The sequence below is a fragment of the Saccharomyces cerevisiae genome, chromosome II (assembly GCF_000146045.2).
Source record: "Saccharomyces cerevisiae S288C chromosome II, complete sequence".
Classification (NCBI taxonomy): domain Eukaryota; kingdom Fungi; phylum Ascomycota; class Saccharomycetes; order Saccharomycetales; family Saccharomycetaceae; genus Saccharomyces; species Saccharomyces cerevisiae.
In genome coordinates this window covers 441,477-457,748 of record NC_001134.8, presented here as the reverse complement: position 1 = coordinate 457,748, position 16,272 = coordinate 441,477, and the positions used below count along the sequence as shown (strand labels likewise).

Below are 16,272 nucleotides of genomic sequence, written 5' to 3'. Positions count from 1 at the left end.
TTTAAATAAAGGATACGGATTGTTTACCAAGGCGGATAACTAAATTTAGCCAGTATTAAGTTCAATGTTGCGTAGCTATTTCATTATTTTAATTTATGCAGTCTGTCATCTTCTTGAGGAACAACATTTCGTTTGTATCTTTCAAAAGGATTTAAGTTATCGTCAGCAGCAGAAATATCTCCCGAATAGGCCCTCTCCATTTCAATAGGTCTTGGTTCGAGCGATTTTAGTAATGGCTTTTTCTTTGGGACCACTGGTGGCTTTTTCTTCAGGTTATCATTCTTTTTTGGGACAACAGGCGGCACTTTCTTTGGACTAGACCTAGAAGGTGGAGGCCTTGGTGGAGTAATAGACCCCGATGCAGACACATATTTTTCATCTAGATCTGAGGGAACAGGGCTAGAGTCCTTCACTTTTTTCGAACCGCCTAACTTTTCCAAATTAACGTTTGTTTTTCTTAATTTGATATGCGACAACTCATTGGTAATGGAGTTTAAAACTTCATCTTGTCCAGTTGCTTCCCTAGTAAGTTCCTTGGGATATTCATTGGCCTTTAAAGAAAAATTTCTAGGTTTTGGCTTTACAACAGGAGGAGGCGCCTTCTTCGTAGACTGTTGCGCTTGAATAGACGAAGTTACAGGAGGTATTGACTTTTCATATTTATTAGCATCTTTTGAACTATCAACTTCGGATGTTATAGTACCCTCATGTAACTTCTCAGATCTGGATGGGGCCGGAGGGGTTGGCGCTCTTTTTCTAATAAAGCTGTTGGGGGCATCACCCAAACGACCGTTTTCTGTAGAATTCTCACTCTTGGGGTTGTATTCATCACCATCATGGTGCTTAGCTATACGCCCACGCCCACGCCCATGATTTGCCTCAGGTCCGTCGATAGTATAAGAACTATCACTAGAATTGGACGATTGTGAACGCCTAAATGGTTTTGGTGGTGGCTGGAAGTTTTGAATAGGCTGTGTCTCCATATGAGCTCTTCTGAATTGAGATTGCGATTGCGGTTTCGATTGAGGTACCAACGATGGTTCAACGTTTCTATCTTCCTCAGAGGGGTGCCCTGGCAAAACTTCACCCTTCATTTCTACAGGTGATGCTTTACTATTCTGATTTTGTTTAGTTTCAGTATGTCTAAATGGCTTCGGTGGAGGTAAAAAATTAGAAATGGGATCCTCCTGTACATTAGCGGCATTCGTTGACAGCACCGACTCTGTCCTCTCAAAATTGCCTCGTGATGGGGGAGGAGGAGGCTCAACATTGTTCCGAGGAGGTAGAATTGGCACTGCCCGTTCTGGTGCGTTCTTCGTGGTGTGCTCAGAAGGTACAGAATCAAGTCCATGTCTGAAAGGTTTTGGAGGTGGCATGATGTTGACATCTACATCATAATGTCCTAAAATGGACGACTTGGAGGTACTTTCATCGTTTTCTTTGTTTCCAGAGTTCCTTTCATTGTCTGCAGTAGTAGTTCTTGAATGCTTTGCTGGCAATGAAGCCGCCGAAGAGGTTGTGTTAGGCTGTATTTTCCCACTTGGCGCAGGTTCCTGGTGTACAACTGCTCCTCTATCCCTATGAGTGGGAGGTGGTGGAAGGCTACTAACGTCTACAGTGGGAATATCGATTTTGGGCTTCGGAGCAGGTGCGTCTGGGTCAAATGGAGTAACTTCAAAATGTGGGGTTGAGCCAGTAGAATCAAGAGAAGGCTCAATCGGATAGATGTTTCCCTGTTGCATTGGTTGCGGTGGCTGTGGCTGCATTCTTACAGGCACAGGCGGTTGTCCACCGACTGGAGGCTGACCTTGCATGGGTGAAGCTCCATAGCTGGGGTTCGAATCTTGCATGTTTGTAGTACTTGACATGGCTTGGCCATAGACAGGCTGAACCGCAGCCATCCCAGAAACTCCTTCCACGTTCATTTGTGGCAACAAAGCGTTGTTTTGGTTCAGAGGCTGCTGTTGCTGTTGCTGTTGCTGTTGCTGTTGCCCAAAGCCATTTGACAGAGGCTCTCCGGGCGCTGGCAAGATCACTTGACCGCGCGGGGGCGGTAATGGTTGCCCTTGTTGTTGCTGTTGTGGTTGTGCAGGTGATGGTAAAACTTGCTGGCCAAACTGTGTCGTGGGCTGCTGCTGTTGGCCCGATGGAAATTGGGATTGTCCGAGATTGGTTGAGCCATGTGATACGTATTGCGGCTGCTGATGACACTGAAGACCGTTCTGGAAAGACGGTGATGGTGCCGGATTACTTGATTGGGTACCATATTGCAGATTTTGCGAGACAAACCCTGTGCTTTGCTGAGAAGCAGAGTTCAGAGATACCTGACTTGGAATTGCATTTTGGGGTTGATTTTGTTGCGGCAGCGACTGGTAGCTGGTTGCATTAGAATTTGACCCATACGGTGGTACTTGCTCTCCATATATAGGCGGCTGCTGTGGCACTACACCTTGTTGCAGCTGCTGTTGCTGTGGCATTACACCTTGTTGCAGCTGCTGTTGTGGATACTGATTATACTGTGGTTGTGCGTATTGTGACTGTTCCGTCGATCCTGCGCCAGGTTGGCCTTGGTATGCACCCTGAAAAGCATAACTGGCCTGACCATTTGGCATTTGCTGTTGCTGTTGTCCTGTATAAGTTTTTTGTCCAGGTTTCAAAGGTGGGGGAGGAAAGGACTTTGGGTCTTTTAAACTTCTTATATCGGTCGGCTTTCTTTCGTACTCCATCTCATCTTCGCTATCATACTCCTCATCACTTGAATTTTTCTTACCACTCTTCCTTTCCCTACGCGCTTTGCTGTTGTTATAGTGCTTCTTACTTGCCTTATACCCTGTCTTGGCAACGTACTTTGTTCCTTGGTAACCATATTTACCGGCGCTCTTCAGCCCTGAAGTGATGGAATCTTTGTTGTTCTCCCAAAATCCCATGCTGGTTGATAACTTGATTTTTTTATGAAAGACCTCTCTCGAACATACGATTATGTAAACTCAAAATGACTTTATCCATATATGTATACACTTAATTTAGATGATGAAATATAAAAAAATAGGGTGGTCCCTGGTTTTCCTGAAGCGCGATTTAGGCAGATCCAGTGGTACTACGGGAAAAAAAAATGCCGACACCGATATGAAATAGACAACAACCATAGTGGGATGATCTGGTCGACTGCATGGTTGATTTGATTGTCTATAGGTATCAACGTACTTCCTTTGGATGGAATGCCTTATACTTGGAAGTTTTTAGGAATCAGCAAGCAACTTTCACTGGAAAATGGTATAGCAAAGTTGAACCAATTGCTAAACCTGGAAGTAGATTTAGACATTCAAACCATTCGAGTACCCAGTGATCCTGATGGTGGTACCGCCGCTGACGAGTATATCCGTTACGAAATGAGGTTGGACATCTCTAATTTAGATGAGGGCACTTACTCTAAGTTCATTTTCTTGGGGAACTCAAAAATGGAGGTGCCGATGTTTTTGTGCTATTGCGGGACAGATAACCGCAATGAAGTGGTATTGCAGTGGCTGAAGGCAGAGTACGGTGTCATTATGTGGCCGATAAAATTTGAACAGAAGACCATGATAAAGTTAGCTGACGCCAGCATTGTGCACGTAACGAAAGAGAACATCGAACAAATTACCTGGTTTAGCTCAAAGTTATATTTTGAACCAGAAACACAAGACAAAAACTTGCGGCAATTCAGTATAGAAATACCGAGAGAAAGCTGTGAGGGTTTGGCTCTTGGCTATGGTAATACTATGCACCCGTATAACGATGCAATTGTACCCTACATTTATAATGAAACGGGGATGGCGGTGGAAAGATTACCGTTGACTTCCGTCATATTGGCAGGGCACACGAAAATAATGAGAGAATCCATTGTCACTTCAACACGAAGTCTCAGGAACAGAGTTCTAGCAGTTGTACTCCAATCGATTCAGTTTACCAGCGAGTAACACTATAAAGAATATTCACCAAGATACAATAAAAAACCACAGCTCTACCTTTTTTGTACATATGAACCTGAAGACCTTCATGAATCATCGTCATTATCAGTAATATCCGGTTCGTCATATCTGCAATGACACCCCACAAAATCCCAGAGACATTACAATTTAGTGTAGAGATCCCGACACAACGGGCCAATGGCTGCTATGAACTAATGTTCACATAGTTTAATTTTGTTGAACTTTCAGTATATATTTGCATAAAATCATATAGACGAGCGCACTTAGCGGAAAGTGCGGCAGTCATACAAGCACGAGGAAAAAGAGGACACGACTCATTTTTCTTTACATGATAAGCCCAACAAAATGAAAACAAATAGAGTTCCTTGTTTTCATTTCATCTAATCAAGAAAAAAAAAGCAATTCTATGGCGATGTAGGAAAATAGACACAATTCGTCTAGCTTTATCTTATTTCATTCTATTTTTCTTATAACACTGCAGCAACTGCGTAGAGAAAAAAATGAATATATTTTTACATAAAAACTAGGAAAAAAAAATACTTCGCTTTTGATCGAATCATTCAGCCTTAACACCAGCGTTACCGGCTCTTTCAGCTTCTTCGATAGATTTCTTGTCGGTCTTTGGACCAGTTTGACCCATACCACCAAACAAAGATGGAGCCTTGAATGGTCTCTTCAAATCGCCGGTTGCAGGCTTACCGAAGAGGTGAATTTTCACTTCGTTGTGTTCCAAAGCGCTTTTCACTGGAGAAATGGATTGCATGAACAATGGGTTGGTGTATTTCAAGTACAAATGCATGAAACCCATCATAGCCATACCAGTGTAGATAGACTTGATAGCACTGTCTATTTCCTTCAAATCGTAGTCTCTGACGGTAGTAACTTGCAGCTTCTCACCTTCGCCGGACATAGCATTACCAGGTTCGACGTACTTCATGGTAGTCATGTCGTTTTTAGCAACAATTCTCTTTCTGGCCATTTGGTAGATGATCCAAGAGATACCGATGGAAGAACAGTATAAAATTCTAATGTACATGATGATGGTTGGGTCCTCCATGTCAATGCGACGGGAGAGTTGCATCATGACCAACATGATGATGATGTTACTGACTTGAGGATTCATGGCGGGCTGCTCGGTTCTCTTGTGCTGTGTTATACTGTTATAGTTTCTAGCTTCTAATGTAAGATAACAGTGAGCGTTCTTATATGTATATCGAATGAAAGAGCAAGGCAACTACATTTTATAAGCGTTTCGGTTTTGGCGCGTTTGGCCACCGGCCGCCAAAAAAGAAAGAAAAAGAGAAGGCAGTGGCAAACGTCGAAGATATGAAAAAAAAAAAAAAAAGAATTATGGGCGTGCGATCCGTGTAAAGTGATGTTCTTCTTCTTTCATAATTTCAGCCGTTCAGAACGATATCTAAGGCAGGCGAGGGATTATCCGATTTGTTCCGGTGACCCCTCCCCCACCCCGCGGGGCAGGCGGGTTTTAATTTTCGTTTTTTTTTTCTTTTCCGGAAAAACTCGCAGGGCAAAAGAAACGGAGGGAGGTGTGCGGCTTTCTCTAGTGTAATTGCCTGTTATAATGACAAACCGCGAGGATAATAGCGGTTTATTTCTTTTTCTGCATACCATATCATTTTCTTTTTCTGCATCTTCTACAAAAGTTGAAATTTATATATACAGTCTTTTTGACTTTCAACTCATCCCGGATTTTGGTTTTCTTCGTCTTGGAAGATTAGTTCACTTTCTTTTCTGTTCTATCATTTGTGGCGTCTTGTGCATGACACCAACACATATCGCAAGCTTGAGTCATGATCAATAATCCTAAGGTAGACAGTGTAGCGGAGAAACCCAAAGCTGTGACATCAAAGCAGTCGGAGCAAGCGGCTTCGCCAGAACCAACACCAGCCCCCCCTGTTTCTAGAAATCAGTATCCGATCACGTTCAACTTGACTTCAACCGCACCCTTTCATCTTCATGACCGTCATCGCTACTTACAAGAGCAAGATCTTTACAAGTGCGCTTCTAGGGATTCGTTGTCTTCCCTGCAGCAACTCGCCCATACACCTAATGGGTCGACAAGGAAGAAATATATTGTTGAGGACCAATCTCCCTATAGTTCGGAAAATCCAGTCATTGTGACCTCTTCCTATAACCATACGGTTTGCACAAACTACTTAAGACCAAGAATGCAGTTTACAGGGTACCAGATATCAGGATACAAACGCTATCAGGTAACAGTTAACTTAAAGACTGTAGATTTGCCAAAGAAAGATTGCACGTCGCTGTCCCCTCATTTATCTGGATTTTTGTCGATAAGAGGACTCACGAACCAACACCCGGAAATCAGTACATATTTTGAAGCCTACGCGGTAAACCACAAGGAATTAGGGTTCTTGTCCTCTAGCTGGAAAGATGAACCTGTTTTAAACGAATTCAAAGCCACAGACCAAACAGACTTAGAACACTGGATAAATTTCCCCTCCTTTAGACAGCTTTTCCTGATGAGCCAAAAAAACGGTCTCAACTCAACTGACGACAATGGCACTACAAATGCAGCCAAGAAGTTGCCTCCACAGCAGCTTCCTACTACACCAAGCGCAGACGCTGGTAACATATCAAGAATTTTTAGCCAAGAGAAACAATTTGACAACTACTTGAACGAACGGTTTATATTTATGAAATGGAAGGAAAAATTTTTGGTACCAGATGCCCTATTAATGGAAGGTGTAGACGGCGCATCTTATGATGGGTTTTATTACATTGTCCATGATCAAGTTACCGGGAACATTCAAGGGTTTTACTATCATCAAGATGCTGAAAAGTTCCAACAGCTGGAATTAGTACCATCTTTGAAAAATAAAGTCGAGTCCAGTGATTGTTCTTTTGAGTTTGCTTGATGTGTGATATATTCGTTTTTACCTGCATACCCTTTTCTCTTCACTAACTTTAGATTTTTTTTTATGCATATTCCCTCATCATATATTCTGTAACGATCGATATAATTTCTTAGTTTGACACCACATAGATGATAATCACTAAAAGACTGTACACTTTTCTATTTGGTATGATAACAGCATGTCTATGTCTATATCTATAAAACGATGTTTTCATATATACTCTCCTACTCTTCCCCCAGAAATCTCATGACTAATTCAAACGTCAGGAATGTCGCACCATTAACGGGCGCGGACCTAACCATTGTTGGCCCAAACCCTTTGAAAAAGGCTCTGATACCTTCTTTTGCATAAATGGTCTTTGCTACGTAAGAAATGGAATTCTTGTATTTAGGTTTTCGTAAATCATCGTTTTGTATAATGGATTTCACAACGTCCAATGGGTATACTGTCAACCACAACATTGTCCCGGAAAATGCACCAAATAAGCATAATTTCCAAGGAGGAATTTCGTTTCTTGTTAGTCCCGTACCAATTTCTCTGGCAACCAATGCTTCGTAGACAAGAAAATATGTACCAAGCCCATGTCCGGCTCTTATCATTGTGGGAAATAAACCCCTCATCAATCCACCTTGAGCTTTCAATTTTTTAATACAGTCCCAAGGACCTTTGAATTCTCTGTCTCCACCATTAGATGTTTGCGTCTGCAAACGAATTCTTATTTGTTCAATGGGCGATGCCAAGAATGAATTGACTACACCACCTGTCAACCCACAAACGTAGTACTGGGATAGTGGCAGAGTATTTGAACGTGAAAGATCTACGTCCTGTGAGCTCATATTCGGGTTCTTAGAAGCGTTGTAATTTTGGAAAAATCTTTTCATCGCCTCATTCACACCAAATTGTACTGAGACACATATACCAACACCCAATAACGGTGTTAACGCACCTTTGTAGAATGCAAACACACCCTCATTCTTTACCAAGTTACGCAATACCTCCAACGTTGTTGTTCTTGTGGTGGCTGTTTGAAGCCTAACTTTTGTTGTATCAAACGGTTGCCCTACAAGAACTTGTGCAATACCACCGATGGTACCCGCAAAAATATCCTTCAACACACGATTAGAACTTAACTCTCTCTTCTCATTCGGCGTGGTAACTTTCTGTTGATCTTCCAATTCATCCAAAAGCTGCGGCGTAGGAAATTCTTCACTCATGACTAACTGTAATTGTAATACACGAAATTATTGCGCCGCTTTTTTCTGTTCTTTATGGCTACCCCTATTTATCAATTACAGTTGTATCATCCAAGAGGTGAAAACTAATTAAAGAAACTTATTTTAACACAAGGTATAAAAAATTATAAAAAAGCAATGCTCATTGTCTTCTCTCATCGCGAGCGGCCGTTATCTTCAAAGTGATGACTCTTCGAGATTCCTGCACAACGTCACTCAAAGGCGGCCCGCGACGTTTTCCATTGCGAAATTTTTCACTTTTCACCTTTTGTAAACAAAGAAATAACAATAAGAATGATAAAATTCATCTGTTTATGTACTGTACCTAGTTATTATATGGCTACAACTGAACCTTCTTGAAGCGAGTATGCTACAGAAATCTTGTTTCCCGCACAGTTCCATGACAGATCAAATATATAATCATTGTCTTGGCTGCTTTGGTAGCTAGCGTAGAGGGGAATTGGTAATGGATTCAAAATCCCATCACGGTTACCATAAAGACTTCGTGACTTGCTGTTCAGTTTTTTTAAATCGTAGACGTTTACCTGCCCATCCATGAAAGCAACTGCGTACTTCTGTCCATCTTGTGATATTCTTCCAGCAAAAATTGGGACACCATCCACGATTGATAGAGCCAATAGCGTATTCTGCTTCAGCGACCATAGGCGAACGGAGCCATCCATCGAGCAGGATATTACCTTATCATCACCGACCCATGATGCCGATACTATGCTTTGTGAGTGTCCGTAGAAGCAATTCTGAGAATTGCCGTTACCGCCATGCCATATTCTTAGAGTACCATCGTCTGAGGCACTAAGTAGAAGTTTATTGGTGTCATTGAACTCCAAAACGCTGATAGGTCCATGGTGTCCAATAAGTTTACCAGTGGGCGTTTTTTCTGTAATTTGGTATACAAATATAGCACCTTTAGGGCCAGGAATGACAAATTTGTCATCGTCTACCCATTCAACGTCAACCCCAAGTGAACCATCGCCACTATGGTTCTCTGCGTTGATGGATGAGCCACCGGTTTCTTTTAATTCAAAGTGCTGCATGACGGTCCCGCTTATAACATTCCAGAGTATAGTGACATTTTCCACGTCCATGGATATGATATGTGTTCCATCTTTGTTCCATTTAACGGATACTATAGGTGCTCTATGAAAATTTAAAACATTCAGAAGTGCCCCCGTCTTATTCCATAGTCTTAGCTCACCATTTTCTACACCCGTGACAATTGAATTACCATCGTGTGACCAAGCAAGACATGTGACTTGATTCGTCGTTTTACCACTACTTGCACTCAGAGCAAAAGGATGTCTCAACTCCGCTATTATCGTGAGTTTCCAGTATTTTTTCCCTTCTTGATCGGTTTCTACTATCCTCGCTAGTCTTGCAACAGAATTTTTTTCACCGTATGCGAGTATAGATTCATCCAATGGATTCCAAGTGGAGGAAACAATATTATCTAATTTTACTATCTCCTTCAGTATTTTGACAAATCCGTCTAGGTCATCACTACTGTCAATAGAATTAGTATCGTCCTCTTGGGTTTCTCTTTCAACAGTACTAGCGCCATCTTCACCTGCTTTATTACTCTCGGAATTGGTTTCCAAAGTGAACCTTCCTTCAGAAGAGATCTCAGGAAATTTTTCTTTATCTATTTGCAGCGCCTGAACCAAATTGAAATCTTCAGAAAGATGATGTTCATTTAAAGCGCTGATATCACCTTTACTATCAACCATTAACTCACTTTCTGTATACAAGATTCCCCTTTGTACTAGATTCACCAGTGTACCCAAAGGAATGTGTTCTTTATACTTCTCATCAAATTCCAATACTCTTGTTTCATCCTGCAATGCTAATGCACTCACCTCGTGTCCCATCTCTTGACAATACCTCCATATCAAGTAGTTTAGTTCTTCACTTGTTATACTCATTTTCCGTGTGATGGGCCTTCCCTACCTTTTTTTTGTTTCTGTTATTTTTATCTGAGTTAGCAGTTGTTAGTGTGGGCTGTACACTTCTTTGGAAAAAAAAACCTTCAATTTCGCACCAAGGTGTTTAAATTGTTCTCACTAATTGCAAATCAAAACGAATGGTCTTGCATATCTCATAACCTTTTCAACATGAATACATTCCTAATCATTTTTGTTTATTTCTCGTTTGCTAAGTTCCGCTCCATGAAAATAGATGACTGGAAAAAGAGACTAGAGACTGCAGTTAATAGTATATTTGTAAGACCTTGAGCAAAGCCGAATGAACAAAAAGCCTTCATATTAGACCAGGTAAGAGACTGAAAGTTGAAATATTTGTACTGTGAAAATGGTTGAGTTTTCTTTGAAGAAGGCCAGAAACAATTGGAAGCATGTAAAGAAGTCTGCAAGCTCTCCTGCTAAGCAAAAGACACCTCCATCGCCTGCTAAGCCTAAACAAAAAACAAAAAAGAACCCTTATAGTGATCTCAAGGATCCGGCTACCAGTTATACGCTACCAACAATCAATGCAAGGGAGAGAAGTAGGGTAGCAACTTCAATGCAGAGAAGACTATCAATTCATAATACAAATTATGCTCCACCTACACTAGATTACTCAATGCCCCTACCTGATATGCCAAACATGATAGTTCCCAATGATAATGTGGATAGTAGTCATAATAATAGTAGTTTCACCACTGAGAACGAATCGGTAAGCTCTAAAGGCCCTTCCAACAGTTTAAATCTTTCAACTGCCGATCTCTCCCTGAACGACAGCTCCTATAATAAGGTGCCTGCTAGATCAGCAATGCGAAATACTGTCAATCCTTCCGGCAGTAATGATCCTTTCAATAATAGCACGTCGCTAAGAAAGATGTTGGCAAACCCGCATTTTAATGCTAAAGATTTTGTTCATGATAAACTAGGCAATGCGAGTGCCATTACTATTGATAAATTTACCTCAAATTTAACAGATTTATCGATACAGGTCCAAGAAGAAGTAAAGTTAAATATCAATAAATCATATAACGAAATCATGACGGTAAACAACGACCTAAATGTTGCTATGTTGGAGCTTAAAAGGGTTAGAGCAAATATAAATGATTTAAACGAGGTTTTGGATCAGTGCACCAAAATAGCTGAAAAAAGGTTACAATTGCAGGATCAAATAGATCAAGAGAGACAAGGCAATTTTAACAATGTTGAAAGTCATTCTAATAGTCCAGCGTTACTTCCGCCTTTGAAAGCAGGACAAAATGGGAATCTCATGAGGAGGGACAGATCGAGCGTCTTGATATTAGAGAAATTTTGGGATACGGAACTGGATCAGCTGTTTAAGAACGTTGAAGGTGCTCAGAAGTTTATCAATTCTACGAAAGGAAGACATATTTTAATGAATAGTGCCAATTGGATGGAATTAAATACTACCACTGGTAAACCCTTGCAGATGGTACAGATTTTCATTTTGAATGATTTGGTACTTATCGCCGATAAATCAAGAGATAAGCAAAATGACTTTATAGTAAGCCAGTGCTATCCTTTAAAGGATGTCACTGTCACGCAAGAGGAATTTTCCACTAAGAGGCTACTTTTCAAGTTTAGCAATTCGAATTCAAGTTTGTATGAATGTAGAGACGCAGACGAATGCTCTAGGTTGTTGGACGTTATAAGAAAGGCTAAGGATGATTTGTGCGACATATTCCATGTAGAAGAGGAGAACTCTAAACGTATTAGAGAGTCCTTTAGATATTTGCAATCTACGCAACAAACCCCAGGTAGAGAAAACAACAGAAGCCCTAACAAAAACAAAAGACGTAGTATGGGGGGTTCAATCACTCCTGGCCGAAATGTAACAGGCGCAATGGATCAATATCTTTTGCAGAACCTAACTCTATCAATGCATTCGAGGCCAAGGTCCAGAGATATGAGTTCAACCGCCCAGAGGCTTAAATTCCTGGATGAAGGCGTGGAAGAGATAGATATTGAATTAGCTAGGCTTAGGTTTGAAAGTGCCGTGGAAACATTATTGGATATTGAATCACAATTGGAGGATCTTTCTGAAAGAATTTCTGATGAAGAGTTAATGTTACTTAACCTGATATCTTTAAAAATCGAACAAAGAAGAGAGGCCATTTCTAGCAAACTTTCTCAGAGCATTTTATCATCGAATGAAATAGTGCATTTGAAAAGCGGTACTGAAAATATGATTAAGTTAGGATTACCAGAGCAAGCTCTTGACCTATTCTTACAGAATAGATCTAATTTCATTCAAGATTTGATTCTACAGATTGGATCAGTGGACAATCCTACGAACTATTTGACTCAATTGGCTGTTATCAGGTTCCAAACCATTAAAAAAACAGTGGAGGACTTCCAGGATATTTTCAAAGAACTCGGGGCTAAGATTTCTTCCATCCTAGTAGATTGGTGTAGCGACGAAGTGGATAATCACTTCAAATTGATAGACAAGCAATTACTGAATGATGAAATGTTATCCCCAGGGTCCATTAAGTCATCCAGAAAACAGATAGATGGATTGAAGGCCGTAGGTTTGGATTTTGTCTACAAATTGGACGAGTTTATCAAAAAGAACAGTGATAAAATTCGCTAAACAAGATCACAGAAAATAAACCTCACTTCAATATATATGATGTGTAGGTAGGGTATATACTTATACCACTGCTGTCGACAGTGTACTAACCTATTTCCTATTTTGTAGGTAAGCTTTTCAGCTACTGGTTGGTCAAGTTGGGCCCTATTAAGGTTGTAATCAGCTTATTCGTTTGAAATGATATACCTCTTGGACTGGAATCTTCTGGAAGTTTTTTGGAGGTTAGAAAAGAGGAAGGCATCTCGCGCTGACAGAAATTTGCTTATAAACCAGCGATTGGCTATATCTAAAAGAGCACTCATCGTCAGTCAGAAAGCCATTACCTTTCAACGAAAGAGTAAAATAGAAAAAAAAACACATACATAACTATGGAAAAGCTATTACAGTGGTCTATTGCGAATTCTCAAGGGGACAAAGAAGCTATGGCTAGGGCCGGCCAACCTGATCCTAAATTGCTACAGCAGTTATTCGGTGGTGGTGGTCCTGACGATCCAACCTTAATGAAAGAATCCATGGCTGTTATTATGAATCCGGAGGTTGACTTAGAAACAAAACTCGTTGCATTTGACAACTTTGAAATGTTGATTGAGAACTTAGATAATGCTAATAATATCGAAAATTTAAAACTGTGGGAGCCATTGTTGGATGTTCTTGTTCAGACGAAGGATGAAGAACTACGTGCTGCTGCTTTATCCATTATTGGAACGGCTGTGCAAAACAACTTGGATTCGCAAAATAATTTCATGAAATACGACAATGGTCTGCGAAGCCTTATCGAAATAGCTAGTGACAAGACAAAGCCACTCGACGTGAGAACAAAAGCTTTTTACGCACTATCTAATCTAATAAGAAACCACAAAGATATCTCAGAAAAGTTTTTCAAATTAAATGGGCTCGACTGCATAGCACCTGTATTAAGTGATAACACCGCCAAACCAAAACTGAAAATGAGAGCCATTGCCTTATTGACCGCATATTTGTCATCTGTTAAGATTGATGAAAATATAATCAGTGTGCTGAGAAAGGATGGAGTAATTGAAAGTACGATTGAGTGCTTGTCTGACGAGAGTAACTTGAACATCATAGATAGAGTTCTGTCTTTTCTCTCTCACCTGATATCTTCCGGAATAAAATTTAATGAACAGGAATTGCACAAATTGAACGAAGGTTACAAACATATCGAGCCTCTAAAGGACAGACTTAATGAAGACGATTATTTAGCCGTAAAGTATGTATTATGATTACGTCCGTAGAAATAAAATGATATTACATTCACCATTTCATATTATCTTTAACCGGAATCTCGAACATTTATTATTAACACTGTTTTATTTTATTACGAATATTTATCAATAGTACTTTCTGTAAAATGGAATTCATTAAAAAGGTAAGGAGGGGGAAATAGAGCTGCAGTGATTTTCAAAACGACTGCCTTAAGGTATGTTCTTATATACAAAGTTTCGTTCGATCATCATTCAATAGTATCATTTGGATCAGTACAAGTAAACAGTTTGTACAATCTTTTTTCTACTGCCTCAGTCATCAAGTATTTACCTTCGTTGTCTGATTGCAGTCTTCCCTTTTCAATATCTTCAAGTAATGATTGAAAACTGGGGTATAGGCTCACGACATTATTCGCCTTCATTTCAGGCATTCTCCCTATCTGATGAAAGGTTTTCTTTAGCGTTTCTGTACTATCCTGAGCGGATTTTACATTCAAATGAGCATATTTCATATACCGAATTGCGGGATCCATGCGCTGTTTTCCAATTAATGACACTAGGTTCGGCAGAGAATTAATAAACTCCATATGTGAATTTACAGTATGTATTTTGACATGCCATTCTCTATCAATGAAGCGCAATCGTTGCTCTAAATCAAATTTTTTTATCCCTAATTTTCCAACTTGGCTTGATTTTTTACTTCTCGGTCTTAAAGCTTCTTCTGTTCCTGACAATCGTTGTTCTACCCTAGCTTTGTACTTTTCATTTTCTAATTGGAAAATAGCTCTTTTGAGTTTATTTATATCGCTTAGTATAAGAATCACATGTTTTCCATTCTTTGAGAAAAATCGTATCTTCCTATATAATTCTTTCTTTTGTGAAGTGTATTGTTCAAAAAATTCTTGCGCATCATAATATAGAATCAAAACGTTTTCTTCAACTATTTTGGGATCACAGGGGTAATAGAAATCGTTACTAAAGTCGTAAATACTGTCACATTTTCGAAGAAATCTTAAAAGCGGCATAGAATCGTTATAGCTTGATTGCACAACTGCTGGTGCCAATTGTTGTTGCAGATCACTGTCTCCTTTTTTAAATAACTGGAGAAGGCTAGGCGAAAACTCTATAATCATTTGAGAGCGTGCTTTTATATTATCTCGATATATCTGGTTAACTCGCTTAAAAGCATTTTTGTTTTCTTTTAACAAGTGTCGTATTTTGTTTTTTGAGTCTTCTCTAGTATAGTATTGCCCATAGGCAATATAATTCTCTAGTTGTGATACCTCTCTGGCAGTATTTTTAGTACATTTGGGATCCTCAGCCGTTAATGTTTTCGAGCGTTTTGCTTCCTGAAAACAATTAGCGTTGCTAAAGATTGGTTGACTACCTGTCCTTACTATGTTAGACCCCTTTGCAGGGGTTGAAAGTACATCAGTAGTAATACTATCTGAGGAATCGAGAAATTTAGAAAGATTTAGTTCTACTGTATCAGGTAGTTTGGTGCTGTTGATTAGTGTTCTTGATAACGCTATGGTTCTCTTCTTTCCTTTCGGAAGGTGTTCTTGCTCGTCTTCACCTTTATTGTATACCCTTTTTGCCATGGATGTCCCATCTTCACCATGATTTTGTTTTCCTGCTGGTTTCAGGCTATTATCTGGTGAAGAATTTTCATTAGCAATCGAATTGTGCTTTTCTTCAGTTGGGTTCTCATGTTTTACTGGAGACAGTGGAAAATCGAACAGTATATCAGCTGCTCCTATCTGTGATTTCGGACTATCACTAATGTCACTATTGGTTTTTCCGATTCCTTGTGTCTTATATTCGCAGTCAACAGCAATAGGCTCTGGATTTTTTAAAGACTGTACTCCCCATTTCTCTGCGATGTCCCTCAAATTGTATTGTGATTTGTTGTGCTTCTTTCCACTCGACTCAAGATCAGCTGACCATTCATCACTTATTAGATCATCCAAAAGTTTTTTCGCGTTTCCTTTTGCATTATTCTCATTTCTGAGAGACGAATCTATGATGGAATTTACTGTTGTAGAAAAGTCATCTAGCTTGCTTATACTGATATCTTGGAAGAACGGCGCAGAAAGTTCGATAGATTTGTTTAGGTCAACATTCTCAACATCATTCGAAACAGATTTTCTTTGCGGTGATGATGGAATCATCTCTGCAGAGCTTACATGTGCCCTTTTGCACTCATCTTGATCCATTGATTCCGAGAGAGCGATAATTTCAACATTTGAGGGTCCATCGATGATCTGAATACTGGCATCGTTTCTTGAATCTTTGTCCTCAACAAAATCAACGATCTGGCTCATTTAACTAGCTGCAATATGTGACTACTATTATTCTATAC

At 39.9% G+C, this 16,272-nt stretch overlaps 9 protein-coding genes across 9 annotated transcripts; 4 read left to right on the top strand and 5 right to left on the bottom strand.

The window, feature by feature from the left end:
• Window positions 1–83: 83 nt before the first annotated feature.
• Window positions 84–2,927, bottom strand: AIM3 (Aim3p; the record flags this gene model as incomplete). The annotated part of the gene is made up of 1 exon (NM_001178456.2): window positions 84–2,927. The coding sequence occupies one exon, from the start codon at window positions 2,925–2,927 to the stop codon at window positions 84–86; it is 2,844 nt and encodes a 947-aa protein (NP_009666.3).
• Window positions 2,928–3,218: 291 nt separating this feature from the next.
• IML3 (Iml3p) lies at window positions 3,219–3,956 on the top strand (the record flags this gene model as incomplete). Its single annotated transcript, NM_001178455.3, has 1 exon — window positions 3,219–3,956. The coding sequence occupies one exon, from the start codon at window positions 3,219–3,221 to the stop codon at window positions 3,954–3,956; it is 738 nt and encodes a 245-aa protein (NP_009665.3).
• A 568-nt stretch (window positions 3,957–4,524) lies between these two features.
• On the bottom strand, window positions 4,525–5,091 carry SND3 (Snd3p; the record flags this gene model as incomplete). Its single annotated transcript, NM_001178454.1, has 1 exon — window positions 4,525–5,091. The coding sequence occupies one exon, from the start codon at window positions 5,089–5,091 to the stop codon at window positions 4,525–4,527; it is 567 nt and encodes a 188-aa protein (NP_009664.1).
• Window positions 5,092–5,779: 688 nt separating this feature from the next.
• On the top strand, window positions 5,780–6,868 carry VID24 (glucose-induced degradation complex subunit VID24; the record flags this gene model as incomplete). The annotated part of the gene is made up of 1 exon (NM_001178453.1): window positions 5,780–6,868. One exon carries the CDS (start codon window positions 5,780–5,782, stop codon window positions 6,866–6,868), a length of 1,089 nt encoding a protein of 362 aa, NP_009663.1.
• Window positions 6,869–7,092: 224 nt separating this feature from the next.
• On the bottom strand, window positions 7,093–8,082 carry YMC2 (organic acid transporter; the record flags this gene model as incomplete). Its single annotated transcript, NM_001178452.3, has 1 exon — window positions 7,093–8,082. One exon carries the CDS (start codon window positions 8,080–8,082, stop codon window positions 7,093–7,095), a length of 990 nt encoding a protein of 329 aa, NP_009662.3.
• Window positions 8,083–8,432: 350 nt separating this feature from the next.
• Window positions 8,433–10,040, bottom strand: SIF2 (Sif2p; the record flags this gene model as incomplete). The annotated part of the gene is made up of 1 exon (NM_001178451.1): window positions 8,433–10,040. The coding sequence occupies one exon, from the start codon at window positions 10,038–10,040 to the stop codon at window positions 8,433–8,435; it is 1,608 nt and encodes a 535-aa protein (NP_009661.1).
• A 385-nt stretch (window positions 10,041–10,425) lies between these two features.
• Window positions 10,426–12,687, top strand: EXO84 (exocyst subunit EXO84; the record flags this gene model as incomplete). Its single annotated transcript, NM_001178450.1, has 1 exon — window positions 10,426–12,687. The coding sequence occupies one exon, from the start codon at window positions 10,426–10,428 to the stop codon at window positions 12,685–12,687; it is 2,262 nt and encodes a 753-aa protein (NP_009660.1).
• Window positions 12,688–13,055: 368 nt separating this feature from the next.
• On the top strand, window positions 13,056–13,928 carry FES1 (Hsp70 nucleotide exchange factor FES1; the record flags this gene model as incomplete). Its single annotated transcript, NM_001178449.3, has 1 exon — window positions 13,056–13,928. One exon carries the CDS (start codon window positions 13,056–13,058, stop codon window positions 13,926–13,928), a length of 873 nt encoding a protein of 290 aa, NP_009659.3.
• A 230-nt stretch (window positions 13,929–14,158) lies between these two features.
• Window positions 14,159–16,234, bottom strand: MMS4 (Mms4p; the record flags this gene model as incomplete). The annotated part of the gene is made up of 1 exon (NM_001178446.1): window positions 14,159–16,234. The coding sequence occupies one exon, from the start codon at window positions 16,232–16,234 to the stop codon at window positions 14,159–14,161; it is 2,076 nt and encodes a 691-aa protein (NP_009656.2).
• Between the last annotated feature and the right edge of the window lie 38 nt (window positions 16,235–16,272).